This window comes from Glycine soja, chromosome 3, assembly GCF_004193775.1.
Source record: "Glycine soja cultivar W05 chromosome 3, ASM419377v2, whole genome shotgun sequence".
Taxonomy (NCBI): Eukaryota; Viridiplantae; Streptophyta; class Magnoliopsida; order Fabales; family Fabaceae; genus Glycine; species Glycine soja.
In genome coordinates this window covers 7,830,790-7,848,522 of record NC_041004.1, presented here as the reverse complement: position 1 = coordinate 7,848,522, position 17,733 = coordinate 7,830,790, and the positions used below count along the sequence as shown (strand labels likewise).

At 33.9% G+C, this 17,733-nt stretch overlaps 2 protein-coding genes and 1 long non-coding RNA gene across 4 annotated transcripts; all 3 read left to right on the top strand.

The window, feature by feature from the left end:
* Positions 1 to 2,585: 2,585 nt before the first annotated feature.
* Positions 2,586 to 7,866, top strand: LOC114406113 (ERBB-3 BINDING PROTEIN 1-like). 2 transcript variants are annotated; one of them, XM_028368696.1, is made up of 10 exons: positions 2,586 to 2,717; positions 2,886 to 3,013; positions 3,170 to 3,254; positions 3,355 to 3,504; positions 3,613 to 3,766; positions 6,461 to 6,676; positions 6,757 to 6,893; positions 7,000 to 7,091; positions 7,192 to 7,371; positions 7,499 to 7,866. In XM_028368696.1, the coding sequence occupies exons 2-10, from the start codon at positions 2,923 to 2,925 to the stop codon at positions 7,564 to 7,566; spliced, it is 1,173 nt and encodes a 390-aa protein (XP_028224497.1). In that variant the 5' UTR covers positions 2,586 to 2,717; positions 2,886 to 2,922; the 3' UTR covers positions 7,567 to 7,866. The 2 variants fall into 2 exon arrangements, with proteins under 2 accessions (XP_028224497.1, XP_028224495.1); XM_028368694.1 differs by having other exon boundaries at positions 2,599 to 2,754.
* A 583-nt stretch (positions 7,867 to 8,449) lies between these two features.
* LOC114404904 (ran-binding protein 1 homolog c-like) lies at positions 8,450 to 9,601 on the top strand. The gene is made up of 3 exons (XM_028367631.1): positions 8,450 to 8,484; positions 9,077 to 9,316; positions 9,412 to 9,601. The coding sequence occupies exons 1-3, from the start codon at positions 8,450 to 8,452 to the stop codon at positions 9,599 to 9,601; spliced, it is 465 nt and encodes a 154-aa protein (XP_028223432.1).
* Positions 9,602 to 10,410: 809 nt separating this feature from the next.
* Positions 10,411 to 12,171, top strand: LOC114406114. Its single transcript, XR_003665379.1, has 2 exons — positions 10,411 to 10,876; positions 11,686 to 12,171. It is a non-coding gene; the product is annotated as an uncharacterized LOC114406114 (long non-coding RNA).
* The last annotated feature ends 5,562 nt before the right edge of the window (positions 12,172 to 17,733 follow it).

Below are 17,733 nucleotides of genomic sequence, written 5' to 3'. Positions count from 1 at the left end.
GATAACTTTGTGAAAGGGGAAAATAATGAGCTTTGGGTCCAAAGAGGGAGTTTTCCTTAACTCCAACAACAACCACACTACAAGGGCATCACCCAAACCCCAAAACCAACCCAAAGTCATAAACAAACCCCAAATCAAGCTTTTCCAGAAACTTCCATAGATGCTCAAGAGAAAAAAAAAAGGGCTTCAAGAGAGGAAAAATAGGTGATTACCTCACCAAGGAGTAACCCGTGACACCAAAAAGAGGAGGAAAAAGTTCTCTTTGAGCACAAACACCAAGCTCTAAGTCTCTAAGGTTTTTGGATTTCTTGAGAAGGAAGATGAAAGGAGAAAGAAAGCTTTTTGTGAGGAGAAATTTGAAATGTTAGGGTTTAGGGAAGAGTTTATGATCCCTTAGACTTTCCCTTTTAACATTGGGCTTTCTCTAGGCCTACCCACCCTCTAACATACACCAAGGACTCTAAGTTAAGGCCAAAACACACCAAAACTCACTAAACACACAAACATAAGAAAAATATCATCACATAAATAATTTATTTATTTCAAACACTTAAATTAAATTTAATTACCATTACAATTTATTAAAACTACTTAACGAGACATTATGAGAACACAGTGTTACACTAAGCCTTAAGAAAGGAAACTCCTATGGCATCAACAAACATAGGAGAACTCAGAAAAGTAGGACAAACTTCCCATGTGACAAACTCATCTATCAAAAAAAGAGTCAAAGCATTAACACACATGTTCCCCTGTATATAAAATATTATTATATAAAGTAGAGAAAGAGAGAGAAAGAAACAATAAAAAATTAAAAAATATTTAATTTAGGCTAAAATACACTTTTTTATGTTTTTCATTATATTCAATTTGATTTCTTAACTTTGAAAAGTTCAATTGTCATTTATATTTTTAAAGAAGGTCAAAATAGTCCTTAAAAAACAATGATCTATTCAACTTTGGGACACGATTTTGAACTCTTTTTGGACTAATTTGAGATGTGAAACTTGTCGCATTAAATTTACTCACACAAATTGATGTTTGAACTAAAAAGGGTCACAAATATGATAAAAATTGTGTAAAAAATGAGTCTCATGAACAATCAATTGGATCCACTTTTCATGAGATTTGATGTTCGAACAAAAAAAGGTCACAAACATGATGAAAATCGCGTGAAAAATAGGTCTTATGAGCAATCAATTGGATACACTTTTCATGAGATTTGATGTTCAAACCAAAAAGGATGGCAACATGGTTTTTATTTTTAATTGGGAAATGTTAGTTGTTAGTTTTTGTTAGCGAAAGGATTCAAACTCACAACTTCTCCTTTCACTATCAAACCAATCTTATATCACTGAGTGACAAACATGTTGAAAGATGTGAGAAAAATGAGTCTCGTAAACAATCAATTGGAGTCACTTTTCATGAGATTTTCATCATGTTTATGACTTTTTTTTTTGGTTTGAACATCAATGTCATATAGTTTTCATGCATATGAATTTATTGATAAAAAATTCACGTATCAAATTAGTTAAAAAATATTCAAAATCGTGTCTCAAAATGAAAAAAAGATCATTGTTTCATAAAAACACTTTTGACTCATTTTAAAAATAAAAATAACTGAATTGAATTTTTTAAAATATAAAAGACTAAACTAAATATAATTGAAAACATAAAATACTTTGGGATATCCATTTGGGGACTTCAAACATACCTTTGGAACCTAAACTTAATTTTGAATCATGTTTGAATCCTCCTAAAATAATTTATGTAATCTAGTTTGAGACAGACGTGAGGTTTGGATAAAAAAACAACAAATAAATTACTTTTAATGTAAAAGTACTTTTGATTTTAATATTTATAATAACAACATGAAACAAAAGTCTTTTGATAAATATTAGGTTCAACTAGTTTTTTGTTTTCTAATTTATTATTTAGCTTCAATTTAATCTTCTCATGTTTAAAACTCATTCAATTTGGTCCTCCCATTTAAATTAAATTGACAGCATTAGAGAATGTACACTTTGTGACAGTACTAAACCACTTAGTAATGATTCAAAATTACCACAAATTATAATTTTTTAACACCATTGATCCAATTTGAATGAAAGAACCAAATTAAATTGACTTTTAAAAAAATTAAGACTAAATTGAACCCTAAAAAACTTAGAAGATCAAATTAAATCTGAAAAATAAATTAAAGGACTAAAAAATTAATTTAATCTTAATATTACTCAAATAAATTTTATTTTATCAACAATTTTTTGAACAAAAAATATCAGAACATTTTAATAAACTCATTTTTATCAAAATTAACTTTATTATATACTTTTAATTTAAATTTATATTTACAAACATTAATCTAAGTATGACCATAAAATATTAAAAATGTATTTTAGCTTAAATTTATAATACTTCAATACCCAAAACCTATTCAAGAGGGAATCAAAAGGTTCATAATTATGTCGATTTTCATTATATGTAAAATTTACTCAGATTAACGACAATTAAATTACATACGAGTGAGAGAAGAATGATCTCTTACCTTAAAAAAAACTCCAAAAGAGAGAGAAACGTTATTATTAGGAACTAAAGCAAAAACCCTAACGCTAGTGCAACCAAAGCACAAATCCTATATAAGCCACCGCTTAACCTTGACCCTGTATGCGACTAACCCTAGTTCATTGCACTGCAACTTAGCCACTTGAACCCCCTTCGTAAGCCTCTTCACATCTTCACTTCTTCTTCCGCACTGTGAGTAGCAACTTTCTGCTCCTGAAGGCTTCATCTGTGGTCTTCGTTTCGTTTTTTTGATGTGGTTTTTGCTTACCCACTTGAATAAAGTTTTGATCTTTCGTTTTATTTTTCTTTTGGGTGTTTTTCAGAATACGAAACCAGAGGGAATTCACAAAAGAGGTTACCATGTCGGACGATGAGAGAGAGGAGAAGGAGTTGGATCTCACTTCTCCGGAAGTTGTCACCAAGTACAAGAGCGCCGCGGAGATTGTTAACAGTGTGTTACACTCTCATTTTTTGTTAAATTCTTAATGGGTTTTTGGTTTTTGGTACATTGGGTTCATTACTTTGATGGGTTATTGTTAATGGGTTATTTGCGTTTTTATTTTTCTTATGTTGATGAGTTATGTTTTGTTTTGTTTTAATTAAACAGGGGCTTTGCAGTTAGTTATTTCAGAATGTAAACCGAAGGCAAAGATTGTTGACCTTTGCGAGAAAGGGGATTCGTATATTAGAGAGTAAGTTTTGTGCTTAAGTTTTCCCCATTTGTATGTGTATGATTTTTCTTTTATTATTTGTGGTTTTAGCTTATGGGTGTGCTGTGTTGTTTTAATGAAGGCAAACTGGTAGCATGTACAAGAATGTGAAGAGGAAGATAGAGAGAGGTGTTGCCTTCCCTACATGTGTGTCTGTGAACAACACTGTCTGTCACTTCTCTCCTCTTGCCAGTGATGAAACAGTGTTGGAAGATGGTGATATAGTGAAAATGTAAGTCTTTTTTGGAGCATTTTTTTTGTGATAGATAGTGAAAAAATGGTAGATAATTTTGGTTGTTATTGGTGACTGGATGGTAATAGTGTGTTCGGTTGGTTACAGTGACATGGCTTGCCATATAGATGGGTTCATTGCTGCTGTGGCACACACTCATGTTCTTCAGGAGGGGCCAGTTACAGGACGGGCAGCCGATGCTCTTGCAGCAGCAAACACCGCTGCCGAAGTGGCCTTGCGGCTTGTAAGGCCTGGAAGGAAGGTAATTATATGTAAGAATTTTCCTCCTATGCCTGCTTTTGTATAGTTTGAGATGATGAGATGATTTTAATTCTTTGACTTGATTCTATTATTACATGGCTCTTATGTATTGTCTGTGATTGTTGTTAATGTGGTTGGATTACTTGCTGTGGTGGATTAGTTACGGCTCTAGGGAACAAAATGATTGGTTTGATTGCCTTGGTGTTTTCATGTTCTTGATGCATACCTGTAGCATTGATATGGGTAATGACTCCCATATTTACATGTTGTTTCTCGGTTCAGTGTTGCGGCTGTCCCAGCTGCTATCCCAGAGCAGTGGAGCTGGCGCGACATTGATTTTGTGCTGTAATCCCCAAAATAATACTATATTAATTACCCTTGTGATTTGTAATCTCTAGTGATGGTATTATGTAGATTTTAATTCACTATCAGCTTCGAAGCAAGAAAAACATGTCCACAATAATTCGCTTATTCTCTCCCCTAGGTCTCTCTTTTCTAGTGTTCCACCTTGTTTTCCGTTTACCCATTCTCATTTTCTTCTGCAACCCATGCTGTCTGTCTCCTTTTTTATTTTTTTTTATGCCCTGATCCCTGCCATTTTCTGCTCTGTATACTCTTTGTATTCTAGCATTTTTCTTACGTCCTCTGCCTTGTGAATTTTGATCTCTATATTATGAAAACTGTTATGAGCTAGAGATAAACTCCAATAGTCCAATGAAGCTTTATAGTCATAGTTACACTGATAGAGATCTTTTTTCCCCTTCCTGTTGCTGAAATATGTTTCACATCTTATTATGTTTTCTGTTTTTTATTTTTTGTTTGAATTTGGATTGGATATTTCACAACAAAGTGTTGTCTTGCTTTTTTAGTTTCCTGTAAGCTATATGCTGTTTGTAATTTTTCTTTGTTTCTTGTCATTTGTTTTTGTTTAGGAATCATGCTTTGTGAATGTTTTCAGTAAGAATCAGAATGTTGTTTGTCCAATTTTTTTACCCTATATGATGATCACTTTTCAAAAGCTATGGGCAATTGTCCAAGTGAAGCTTATGTCATAGTTACTCTGATAGGGATTTATTTTACAAAATACAATCTAAAGTTTAATTTAACTAAATTGTTGGTGCTTTTACAATAATTGCAAGAAATTGTCTTTTTGCTGTCACAAGCTCTCAGCTGTCCTATACTTGCCATTATATGAATCAAACCAATGTTATGATAGTTTTCCATTATTAACTCGTGTATTTAGTTAATATATAGAACTAAATTCAAATCAATACCTGCCTACTCTTGTGTGTATTCCAAAGTCTTAGAAATGGCAACTTTGTCAAGGCTATTGATACTATATTGATTTTCCTCCTTTCCCTGTTGCCTAAACTCGATAGGCTGAAAAAAAGTTAAATGCTGTACTGATTTTTAGTCAGTACCCTTGTACATTGGAGCCAGCATGGAACAAAATTTAAAAGTCAAAACAATGCTTGCCTATATGTGTATTTGGTGAAGTCGTAGAAATGGCAACTTTGCCGAGGTTTTCGATACTATGTTGATTTTCCTCCTTTCCCTGTTGCCTAAACTAAAATTGGCTGATAAAATAGTTAAATGCTGTGCTGATTTTATAGTTAGTACCCTTGTATATTTCAGCCAACATGGAACAAAATTCAGAAGTCAAAACAATGCTTGCCTATGTGTGTGTTTGGTGAAGAAGAAATGGCAACTTTGCCGAGGTTTTCAATACTATGTTGATTTCCCTCCTTTCCCTGTTTGCCGAAATTACAATTGGCTGGAAAAGTTAAATGCTGTACTGATTTTATAGTCAGTACCCTTGTATATTACAGCCAACATGGAACAAAATTCAGAAGTCAAAACAAAGCTTGCTTATATGTGTATTTGGTGAAGTCTTAGAAATGGCAACTTTGCCGAGGTTTTCAATACTATATTGATTTCCCTCCTTTCCCTGTTGCCAAAATTACAATTGGCTGAAAAAGTTAAATGCTGTACTGATTTTATAGTCAGTTTCTTTGTATATTGCAGCCAACATAGAACAAAATTCAAAAGTCAATACAATGCTTGCCTATATGTGTATTTGATGAAGTCTTAGAAATGGCAACTTTGCCGAGGTTTTCGATACCATATTGATTTCCCTCCTTTCCCTGTTGCCTAAACTACCATTGGCTGAAAAAAATTTAAATGCTGTACTGGTTTTATAGTCAGTACCCTTGTATATTGCAGCCAACATGGAACAAAATTCAAAAGTCAAAACAATGCTTGCCTATATGTGTATTTGGTGAAGTCTTAGAAATGGCAACTTTGCCGAGGTTTTCGATACTAAATTGATTTTCCTCCTTTCCCTGTTGCGTAAACTACAATTGGCTGATAAAATAGTTAAATGGTGTGCTGATTTTATAGTCAGTACCCTTGTCTATTGCTTGCCAACATGTATCAAAATTCAAATCAATTCCTATGTGTATTTGGAAAAGTTGTAGAAATAGAAACTTTTCCTCAGTAGTCACTGAAGGCTTATTGGCGTGTAATATTTTATTGTGTTGTGATCCTATGTTTAACTAAAATTCTGTGGCAACATTTTTAGATGAAATTAGTATTTTGTATGTTGAAAGGCTAGATTTGTAATTTATTGCTACAGTTATGTAACTACACAAGTGGCAGTGCATATTCTTATGCTTTTTTCTTCTTTTCCTGACAGAACAAGGATGTAACTGAAGCAATTCAGAAGATTGCCGCAGCGTATGATTGTAAAATTGTTGAGGGTGTTCTTAGCCACCAAATGAAACAGTTTGTGATTGATGGGAATAAGGTTGTGCTAAGTGTATCCAATCCAGATACAAGGGTTGATGATGCAGAGTTTGAGGAGAATGAAGTTTATGCAATTGATATCGTAGCAAGTACTGGAGATGGCAAGGTAATATAGTTTTATTAATATATTTACCGATATGATGCATCTTCCTATCCTTTGCTTAGTAAACTACCAATCTCTTGCAGCCTAAGCTTTTGGATGAAAAGCAGACAACTATTTATAAGAGAGCTGTTGACAAGAGCTATCACTTGAAGATGAAAGCATCTAGGTTCATTTTCAGTGAAATAAGCCAAAAGTTTCCCATCATGCCCTTCTCTGCAAGGTTAGCTTGATATGATAATCTAAATGTTTCAACACTTTGTTTAACCTGAAGGTTTTGAATTTGGGTTCTCTTTGTTGCACATTAAATCTTAGCTGTTTCATAATAGGGCTTTGGAAGAGAAAAGAGCTCGTTTGGGTTTAGTGGAATGTGTGAATCATGAGCTCCTGCAACCTTATCCTGTTCTGCATGAAAAGCCTGGTAATATATTTGCTTTGTGACTTTATTTAGATCCCCATTGTCATAGTTTTGAATTTGGGTTCTATTTGCTTTGTGTCTCACATTCTTGGTTATTTTTTAGGTGATTATGTTGCACATATCAAATTCACTGTCTTGCTAATGCCCAATGGATCAGATCGTGTTACGTCTCACTCACTCCAGGAGTTGCAGCCCACCAAAACAATAGATGATCCCGAAATCAAGGCGTGGCTAGCATTGGGCACAAAGACAAAGAAGAAAGGCGGTGGAAAGAAGAAGAAAGGTAGTCTGGAATCATGAATATATTGCATGTGTTATATCATATATTGCATCATTTACATGTTAACCTTGGTTATGTGGAACTGCATGTCGAATGGGGGGCCTCAAGAAATGCTTTTGGTTGTTTGCAGGTAAGAAGGGGGCAGAAGCTGAACCAATGGATGCAACAAATGATGCTACACCCCAAGAACAAGATTGAGAGACAAAAACCCTTTGATTTTGCTTTTGATCCCTTTCAATTTTGGTACATTTTTCACCAAGTTGTATCTGCTTGATTGTGAATTTAGTACAGCTTTCGGACATCCAATGTTAATAGGAATTTGATTTCCTTGGCTATTGTACTTGACCTGAATGCTGTACTCCTGATTAAGCATAAATATGCTTAATTGTTGGAGGGGTTTTAATTTATAAACAAAAGATATCAAATTTAAAACCCAATTACATGGTTGGAAATGTATGTTGTGAGGTTTTGAAATGGTTAACCTTGTTGGTTTGGGAACACAATTGTTTGGTATGCACGTAGCTGCTAGATTGTTGTGGGAAGAATGAGTTTTTACGTGAGATGAGCAAAAATCTTTAATAAAATTATCATCTTGAAGATGAACTATTTTGGGAAACTAGTATTTTAACCTGTATTTTAATTTTTTGATTTAAAATTTATAATTTAAATTGTACTATAGATTATTACTTTGATAATTTGTTATGTTGTTTTTCAATGCAAATTAAATAGTTTATGTATTTTTTGATTGGTAGGAACTCAAGACACTTCCAGTGGTTTATATATTCTATTTACATTCTCATTCTCATCTAATTATAAATTTTTGCTATATAGATAAAACTTTCTATAAAAATTCTCAGATATTTTTAATGTGTTTGGAATGGTGTTGAAACCCACCCATTACTTGATTTTCAAGTCCAATTCTTATTTGATGCAAAAACTAATACACGTTGCTTCCCAAAAATTCACATATTTGATCCAAAATTTTATGTGTTGCAGTAAAAAAAAAAACAAAATATTGTTAGTGTTATTCTTCAATAAAAAATAAGTTACCTATTTTACAAAAAAAAATGATTTTTTTACAATGAAGATAAAGCTTAGATACAATTCTTGGGTTCTGTTAGTGCTATTTTTCAAACAAAAAATAATTATACCATTAACAAGTGTCTATAGAGTTTGAACTCAATGCTTATCAAAATAAATAAAGTTCTAATTGTGAATTTGTCATCATCACTCAATTTTAATTTTGAAAAAAAAAAAGAAGAGGAAAAGCAGAAGATAAACTACACAGCAGATAATAGGGTTGCTAATGTACTCAACATTTAACATGAAAAGACAAAAATACCCTTATGTGTTTTTAAAAATATTTTTGTGCACCCAGCTCATTCAGGTTGATCCGCATAGGTTTTAGTTGATCCGCAGTTGATATAAATGATCCGCAAGCTTCTTATGGATCAAGTTGGTCCGCAAGTTAATTTTTTAGACTTACGGATCAAGTTGATTCGCAAGTTGATTTTTAAAACTTACGGATTAAGTTGATCTGTAAGTCTTTTACTGATCAACTTGATCCGTAAGTCTTTTACGGATCAACTTGATCCGCAAGCTTCTTACGAATCAAGTTGATCCATAAAGAGAGAAAGAAGACAGGTGTAATTTTATCATTTTTAAAGAAGGCTGGGTGCACCTAACAACACTCCACATAATAATGCAGCAACCAGCAATACAACAGTGCACTCTCACTCACTATAAGTCATGCACTCACTGCACTCCTCGCTGCCTCATTGCGTATCAACCAGCAGCATCAATGGCCACCACCGAGCCACCACAATGACGACGATGACCATGTGCCAGCGGAGGACGAGGACACGGGAGCGCAGGTCGCTCCGATCGTGAAGCTCGAAGAGGTCGCCGTCTCCACTGGTGAAGAGGAAGAGGATCCCATCCTTGATCTGTACGTAAACACACGCACACTGACTCTCACTGTTCTTGAATTGTTTGTTGTATTTTGAATTTGAATTGAGCTTGTTGTTGTTGTTGTTGTTATAGGAAAGCGAAGCTGTATCGGTTCGATAAGGAAGGGAATGAGTGGAAGGAGCGTGGTGGTGGAAACGTTAAGCTGCTGAAACATAAGGTCAGCGGGAAGGTGAGGCTCGTCATGCGCCAATCCAAGACGCTCTCAAGATCTGCGCCAATCATCTTGGTATTATGCATTGCTTTCTATCTTTTCAGTTTTTGACACCGATCACATGTATCTTCAACCGAAAATAACTACGCTAAACGAAAATGGACACTACAGCCAACGAAACTTTAAATTAAATATTTAAAGCAACATACAAACATACTCCTACTTAACTCAAAGACTACTTATTAAGTTGAAACAATATTAGGTTAATTGATTTAGATGTTTAGTGAAACAGTGATTGCATTTATTTTCTTTTAATCTGTGGAAATAAAAAACACTCGCCTATTTTGTTTAATTAACTGAATTTGATCTTTCCAGACATAATCTTTTTTTTTTTTTTTTTATTTAAAGCGCATATATATATATATATATATATATATATATATATATATATATATATATATATATATATATATATATATATACTTTTGGGCCTTTTGATTGGATGTTCTATGCTTTGTTAAATGTGAACCATTTTTTTTAAGAGATACCGCTTTTTATTTTTATTTTTATCGCGAACTAACAACTTTAGTTGGGTCCCTTAAATAAACATTTGGTTGTCCCTTAAATAAGAGAGATCGTAATAAAATAAGAGCCGTAATAATAGAGAGTGGCCACTGGCAAGCAAGGCAGCAACACTTACCTTTGATTCTTCTGTAATATTCCTTTTCCTTTTTATTTTATTGAATTATCAATTTATTTTAATGTTTAGAATTTTGGTCATGTTACCATCGAGTGCTTGGAACACAATTGTTTTAACTTAATTAATAGTTTTGAATTTGAGTTTTTGATATGTAACTATCTTAAAGGAGAAAGTTTTAACGTGTGTAGTGATCCTATTCAACTCAACCATCATTATTGTGGTCTCTATTAAAAAACGATAGTATTGGTCATGTTAGTATATAAAATATGAAGAATATGAAGCTGGTCCAAAATGTATTTTTATCCATTAAATTAGTCCCTTGTGATTCGGGAGCTAATTTGAATGGTCTGCACATTTGTTGGATTTATGTGGTGATCTTTATTTTTAATATTTAGGAACTAATATTAGTGATTAGTGATGCAATATATTTCAGGGATTAATATGGTTATTTATTTGTTTTGGATTTTTGATATTGAGTTTGTTATTTGTGAATTGATTAAAAGAAATGGTCGCTATTATTATTGTTATTCCTTTTCTGATTGATGTAGTGTGAATTTCCGTTCATCACAGTTTGACGGTACAGGAGCATTCTGGGAATGAGAAATCGTGTGTGTGGCATGCTTCTGATTTTGCAGATGGAGAATTGAAGGATGAGCTGTTCTGTATTAGGTTCCCCTCTGTTGAGAGTGAGTCTCTAGGCCTTGTTCTGTTGGAACTACCCTGTTGAATTTTGTTTTAGTTCACTTCTTCCATTTTTTGGATAATCGATATGCAAATTTTGATTTGTGATTGGCCTTCTGTTTTTGAAATGGATTGAATGCCATTTTATGATGTGTATGTTTTCTGTGTAGAGAATATCCATTGGTTATTAAAATGTCTGATTTCTGGTGGTGGTAGATAATTGCATTTGTTTTTTGACACTACAATCATGTGTTTATCTCAATCACTCTGCTTGAACATGTTGAACCAAAGGCTTCATTGTGTAAATTTTTTGGCTTGAGGACTGGAGTTTTTTTGTTTTGCAATGGTATGTTTCGATCTCTTATCCATAAAGAAGTCACAGGTAAATTAAGTCTTAAACCACGTCAGTCCGGAGAGGCGATGTAACAAGCATTACAATAATTCAAATATGATGATTTAACTCTTGAATTTACTTATGATAGTTTAATTTCAAGAGGTGAATTAGGTTAACTTTCAGCCCTGACATATACAGTTGATGATTGCAAGGAGGATTTACTCGTGATATTGTAAAGTGAAATAAGGATGAAAGAAATGCTGTCCACATTATTTGACCACTTTTACATTACATGTGGTTGAATGATGCGTTTACTTGTTTATTTATAATTAAGACAGAGATATCCAAAACAAAAAGTTCGATTGACTTCCAGTTATTTGAGTGGGAATCTAATCTAATTTTTTTACTTGCTAGAATGACATTATGAATTGTATTGCTATTGCATTATTTTACATTGCAACTTCTCCTTTTGGACTCCAGACTGCAAGGCCTTCATGACAACTATGCAAGAAGTGGCTGAATCACAAGGAGAGGAGGAGGAAAACAAAGATGCTTCAGCTGCTGCCGGTCTCCTCAAGAAACTAACTGTTGGCGACGGAGGACAAAGAGCCGCTGGAAAAGGCCACGGATACCAATGTGAAAGGTGAGCAGGATGTATAGAAGAGAAGCCAAGCCTGAGGATCATAAGATGAATCAGCTCCACCAGCATAAAATATGATGTGGCTGGTGAATGATTTATTCTCTCATAGGTTGCTGGCATGTTTATAAAAGATTGGTAACCTAGATTGGAACCTCAGGATATAGAATGGCTGGCATGAAGTGATATGAAGATGTGATGGTCTGTGTATCTCTTGAGTCCTGTTTTTGTACTGGTTTTTGCAAGTATGCTTGGATGGTTTTGTGATTGTGGGTTTTCATTTTTCTCATGTTTCCTTCAATTGAGTTGTTTTTGTTCTTTCAAAAAAAGTTTTTGTTTTTTAGGGCATTTATACATTTAGGATGGGTCTCACAGTAAACTTTTTTATAACTACAGGGAGAAAAAAAAAGAAATGAGTATTTGCATAAATTAAAATGAGTTTTTCATTAATTAATTATTATCTTTTTAAAGAAGTTATCTAAATTAGCTAATGATTAGTTAATTGAGATCTCATTTTAAATTTTGGAGGTCATTTTCTTTTTCTCTTCTTATTTTTTTCTTATATGTATTTTTAGAAAAATGTAATCAAATAATGTGATGGAGATTCGTTGTGTCTTTTCATATTATTTTGAAATGATCACACATGTCTTGTTCACTATTGAGTCATTGTTTTTTTTTATTGTAATTATGTCTCGTACACAAAAGTTTGATTTAGGCCATGTATGATAAAACTAACTGAAAAACTAACTAAAAGCTGAAAAGTTAGTTAATAGTTGGAAACTGAAAAATTAAATTATTTAATTATAATGCTAAGTGAAAATAATTATTGAAATAGTTGAAAAAGTGTACAATGATAGAAAAATAATAAAATCCTGATTTATTTTAAAAAGGTAATCAGGAAATTGAATAAATACATTGAGAATAAAGATGAAAGAAAATATAAAAAAGCTAGAAGACAAAAGCTAGCATGATAAAAAAATTTTGTTTCTGAAGCAACATTTAAAAAAATACTAGAACCTATTAAAAAAGTTAAAAATTAACTGAAATATCTAACCGAATATAATTTTAAATAATGCTACCTCCGTCTCCAAATATTATACTTTTTTCAATTTTATTTGTTCATTTTATAAGACTCTTTTTAAGTTATTTTTTGCATTAATTATTTTTTACCTAAATAACCTTAGTTACTTTACAATAAATATTATGTATTAAAAATACAAATGCATTATCTCTCTTGTAAGGATTGAAAAAAAAGATTAACATATATTAATTAAGTAGGTAGAAAAGTAATTAAGTAGAAAGAGAGAGATTGAGTCCCAATAATTTTAAGGGTAATTTTGACAAAATAAATATAAATTGTTAATAAATTTAATGTTAGTAACTATATTAAGTATAACTAACTTTCTTAAAGGATAATTTAAAGAGTCGTATATTTAAGGGGAAATAGTATTTTTTTTAGTAATGATAAAAAGTGTATATTTTGATTTTGGTACTTATAAAACTTTTTCTTTATTTTCATTCTTCAAAAATATGAAATGCTTGATTTTGATCCTTGCTATAATGTGATGTAACATTCATTAACTACTTATATATTTAACAAAAGTTCAAGTGACCATCTGAAGTGGTGCCCAATTATATTTGTGGTATTATACCAACATATGATTTTAATTTTCTTAAAAAATTTCCAAAATAAAAGTTATTGGCAAATGAAAATTAAGGAAGTGAAAGAGAATTTTTTTTATTAGAATACACAAAAATCACCATTCAAAGATTTTTAAAAGCACTTTCATGATTTTAAATAAAATTTTTCTCCTTTTATTTTCTTAAATAATACTCTAAGGATATTGGTTAACAAGATTTAATGTTATTTATTAACCTTAAAACAAATATTAGGATAAGAAATAGTGATTTCAGAGTTTATAAGAATGAAAATGAAAGAAAATTGGGATCAAGATTAAAACTAACTCATTTTTTATGTGACTAAAATCAATAATTTCAATTTTTATAGGAAAAAAACAAAGAAATATTTTATAAGGACATAAATTAAATTCACTCAATTCACAAGGACTAAAAACATACTTCTAAAAGATTTAACATAGAGACCAATTGATGGAATAGTCTTTACATTTTTTTATCGATAAATATTAATTGTTAGTTTTTTGTTAGTGGGGAGTTGAATCCGAGACCTCTCACCCCTCCATTCTCCCTTTACCACTAGACCAACCTTATAACTTTGGTCTTTATTTTTAATTGTTAAAGAATACCTTTAGGCATTATTAGTGGCAAATACCTTTATTAAAAATTGATAGGATAATATAATAGGACTTAAATGGAGAGCCAAGACCCAATAAGCCCACATACTCATGATCATAAATAGAAGAAGGAAGGGGAGAGTTAGAGACAAAAGAAAAGATATAAAGAAAGAAGGAGAAGCTAGAGACAATGAGGAGAAGAAGGAGGAAGAAGAAAAGAAGAAGAGGAAGAAAGAAAAAAGATATGAAGACTCAGAGTCTGGAGCTCATTTCTATGTGTCCCCAGAGGAGAATGCTTTCCCATCCCCTTAATTTCTATATGTCTATAAGATTTTTGGTCTTGACTATGGCAACACTTTTTCCCGTGTCCAAAATCACCTTTATTTGTTCAACTTTTTCTTGCTATGGCTACCATTTGACATTAGCCTCTTCACCGGTTGGACATCAAAAGTGCATTCCTGCTTGGTGAGTTGCAAGAAAAGGTATACATGGATCAACCACCGGGTTTTATAGATCAGTAAGCTTTGCCACTCACTTTATGGCTTGAAGCAATCTCCCCGTGTTTGGTTTGGTCATTTCAACTTTGCTATGTTTGAGTTTGGTATGACTCATTGAGAAGTTGATCACTTGATATTTTCCCTCTATTATATGTCTTGCCTGTGCATCTATCTTGTTGTATATGTTGATGACATTGTCATCACTGGTGATGACTCCAATAGATTTCTCTGCCCCAAGTCTCACCTCCACATTCACTTTCAAATCAAGCACTTGGGTCCACTCAGGTACTTCCTTGACATCGAAGTTGTCCAATTCTCATCAGACACACTTTTTATTATTGGTTAAAATTTATTGAAAATCATAAAAAATTATAGATTTCACATCTTATTTAATAATTCTCTCTTGAATTTATAGTTTTCAATAAATTCTAAGCAATTAAAGATAGTATTTTTGAAAGAGTTTGTTAAAAAGTACTCTTCCAGCACTTGTCATATTATAAATAAATAACTAATTTGTTTTACAAGAATAATTGTCAAATACATCTGATGTGAACCTTACGAGGCGGATCGCTTGATACAGGCTACAAAGGTTTGGATGATGCCACTTCCGGTGAAGGAAGATAAGTCAGGGTAGACGCCACTTCCGGTGAAGGAAGATAAGTCAGGGTAGACGCCACTTCCAGTGAAGGAAGATAAGTCAGGGTAGACGCCACTTCCGGTGAAGGAAGATAAGTCTGGGTAGACGCCACAAGGATTACCTTGATAAGTCTGATAATTGGTTCAACAAGGAACCCAGAGAGAAACTCTCACCCAATTTTATGAAAATGCCAAAAGTTTCCTTTTATTCAAAACAAAAACCAATACTTATAGTGTAGCTGAACAAAAAGATAAAAATAGACATGGGCCTTCTAAACAGTTTGGGCCAAAATTACAATAAAAATAAATTATAACTAAAAACTTATTTAACTTGGGCCTTCAAGTTAGTTTGGGCCTTCAGCAACAATTAGTAGTCTTGGTAGTGCCTCTGCCTCTGGGCCTTCATCTTTCTCCACTTGGTCCTTCAATCATCATCAATGGCAGCTATACAAATGACCACCCTTGTCTCTATGACGTGTTGGGCTTGTTTAAGTCTGCCTCTAGTCATGGGACCTTCAAGTGCTTCATGGTCCTTGCCCTTGGTTATGTCCTCATCACTCCCTCCTTCTTGAAAAGGATTTGTCCTCAAATCCAAGGCTCCTCCATCTGGGGATTGGTTGCCTATACTTGATGGTGATGTTGTTTATGGCTCTACAATCAGAACACATCCTCCATGAGCCGTCCTTCTTGGGTACTAGAATGACAGGTACAGCGCACGGACTCATACTATCTCTCACCCAACCTTTGCTCAGGAGTTCGGATACTTGCCTTTCGATCTCCTTAGTTTCTTGTGGGTTGCTCCTATAAGCTGGCCAATTGGGCAAGGACGCTCCTGGAATGAGATCAATGTGATGCTCAATTCCCCTCAATGGTGGCAAACCATCTAGTAGACTTGCTGGAAACACATCATCAAAATCCTGCAGAAGAGACTGAATACTAGAAGGCAATTTAAATTCATCAATTGGGTTAGCATGCAACATCTGACGTTGAGAAAAAAATAAATAGAGGGGTTGTCTCGCACAAAGCACCCTCCTCACCTCCCTTTTTGTTGCTAAATAAAGCTGTTTGCCCTCAAGTGTTTCACTCTTTTTGTTTTCTCTCTTTTCCCTCTCAAGTGTTTCACTCTTTTTCTTTCCTCTCTTTTCATTCTCAAGTGTCTCACTCTTTTTCCTCTCAAGTGTCTCACTCTTTTTCTTTTCTCTCATTTTTATCTGATCCTCACAAACCTCTTGAGGAGATAACGGTTTGAGAACAATCTTCTTGTCAACTTGCTTGAAAGAGATTTTGTTGGTGAAGCCATCATGCACTGCTTTGGTATCATACTGCCACGGTCTTCCTAACAGCACATGGGTCGCTTCCATTGGGACCACATCACACAGCACCTTGTCATTATATCTCCCAATGGTGAGACACACCTCAACCTGTTGAGTCACTTTTACCTCTTCATCTTCACTAAGCCACTGAAGTTTGTATGGTCTAGGATGAGGCTTAGTTTCCAAATTCAGTTTGGTCACTAATGTGGAACTTGCAACATTGGTACAACTTCCTCCATCAACAATTAAAGAGCATAGCTTACCATTAATTACACATCTGGTGTGGAAAATATTTTCTCTTTGATTGTCATCCAGTGGCTGCATTTGATTTCCCAACAGCCTTTTCACCATCAACATATCACCCTGCATAGCTTCCTCCTCATACTCTTCTTCTTCCACTTCTTCTTCACTGGTTTCAGACTCACTAGTGATTTCTCCATCAGCCTTCATGATCATGGTCCTCCTGGTTGGACATTCAGAAGCAATATGTCCTCTGCCTAAGCACTTGAAACATTTTATGTTTCTGGTTCCAGTATTGGATGAGGAAGTGGAGGTGTTATGTTTGCTTCCACCTACACTGGGCGTTGTTGACTTTCCATGCGGGGATGTGGCTGCAGGTCGGAACGAATTACCTCCCTCCTTCTTGGATCTGTTGGCCCAGTTTTGGTTGTAAGTATTGGGTGAGTTCCTCCTTGTTGCACTTTTTCTTTTAATTTGCTGTTCAACCCGGAGCGCCCTATGTAACAAGTCATCCAACACCACATACTCCTGTAATTCAACAACATCTCTGATTTCAGGGTTTAGACCATTCAGGAAACGAGCCATTGTGTCTTTGGAGTCCTCTTCGATGTTGGCCCTCACTAACGCCATTTCCATCTCTTTATAATATTCTTCCACGGTTAAATTCCCTTGGGACAACCCTTGGAGTTTCTGTCGCATGGTTCTGTTATAGCTAGTGGGCACATACCTTTTTCTCATCACCCTTTTCATCTCAGTCCATGTATCTACCTCTCGCCGTTCCTCTCTCAACATTTCTCTTTGGTATTTATGCCACCAAACAAGGGCATAGTCGGAGAATTCAGCTGCTGCTAGCTTGACTTTCTGCGAATCAGTGTAGTCATTGCAGGCAAATACGTGCTCAGTCTTCATTTCCCAGTCCAGGTAGGCATCTGGATCACTTCTACCTTTGAAGG

Excerpts from the sequence above, each read along its gene's own strand:
- LOC114406113 (XM_028368696.1), top strand. The coding sequence starts at position 2,923 with ATGTCGGACGATGAGAGAGAGGAGAAGGAGTTGGATCTCACTTCTCCG. Across the intron at positions 3,255-3,354 it reads GGGGATTCGTATATTAGAGA|GCAAACTGGTAGCATGTACA; the intron begins GTAAGTTTTGTG and ends GTTTTAATGAAG. Across the intron at positions 7,092-7,191 it reads TGTTCTGCATGAAAAGCCTG|GTGATTATGTTGCACATATC; the intron begins GTAATATATTTG and ends GTTATTTTTTAG.
- LOC114404904 (XM_028367631.1), top strand. The coding sequence starts at position 8,450 with ATGAAGATAAAGCTTAGATACAATTCTTGGGTTCT. Across the intron at positions 8,485-9,076 it reads AGATACAATTCTTGGGTTCT|CAACCAGCAATACAACAGTG; the intron begins GTTAGTGCTATT and ends ATAATAATGCAG. Across the intron at positions 9,317-9,411 it reads GAGGATCCCATCCTTGATCT|GAAAGCGAAGCTGTATCGGT; the intron begins GTACGTAAACAC and ends TTGTTGTTATAG.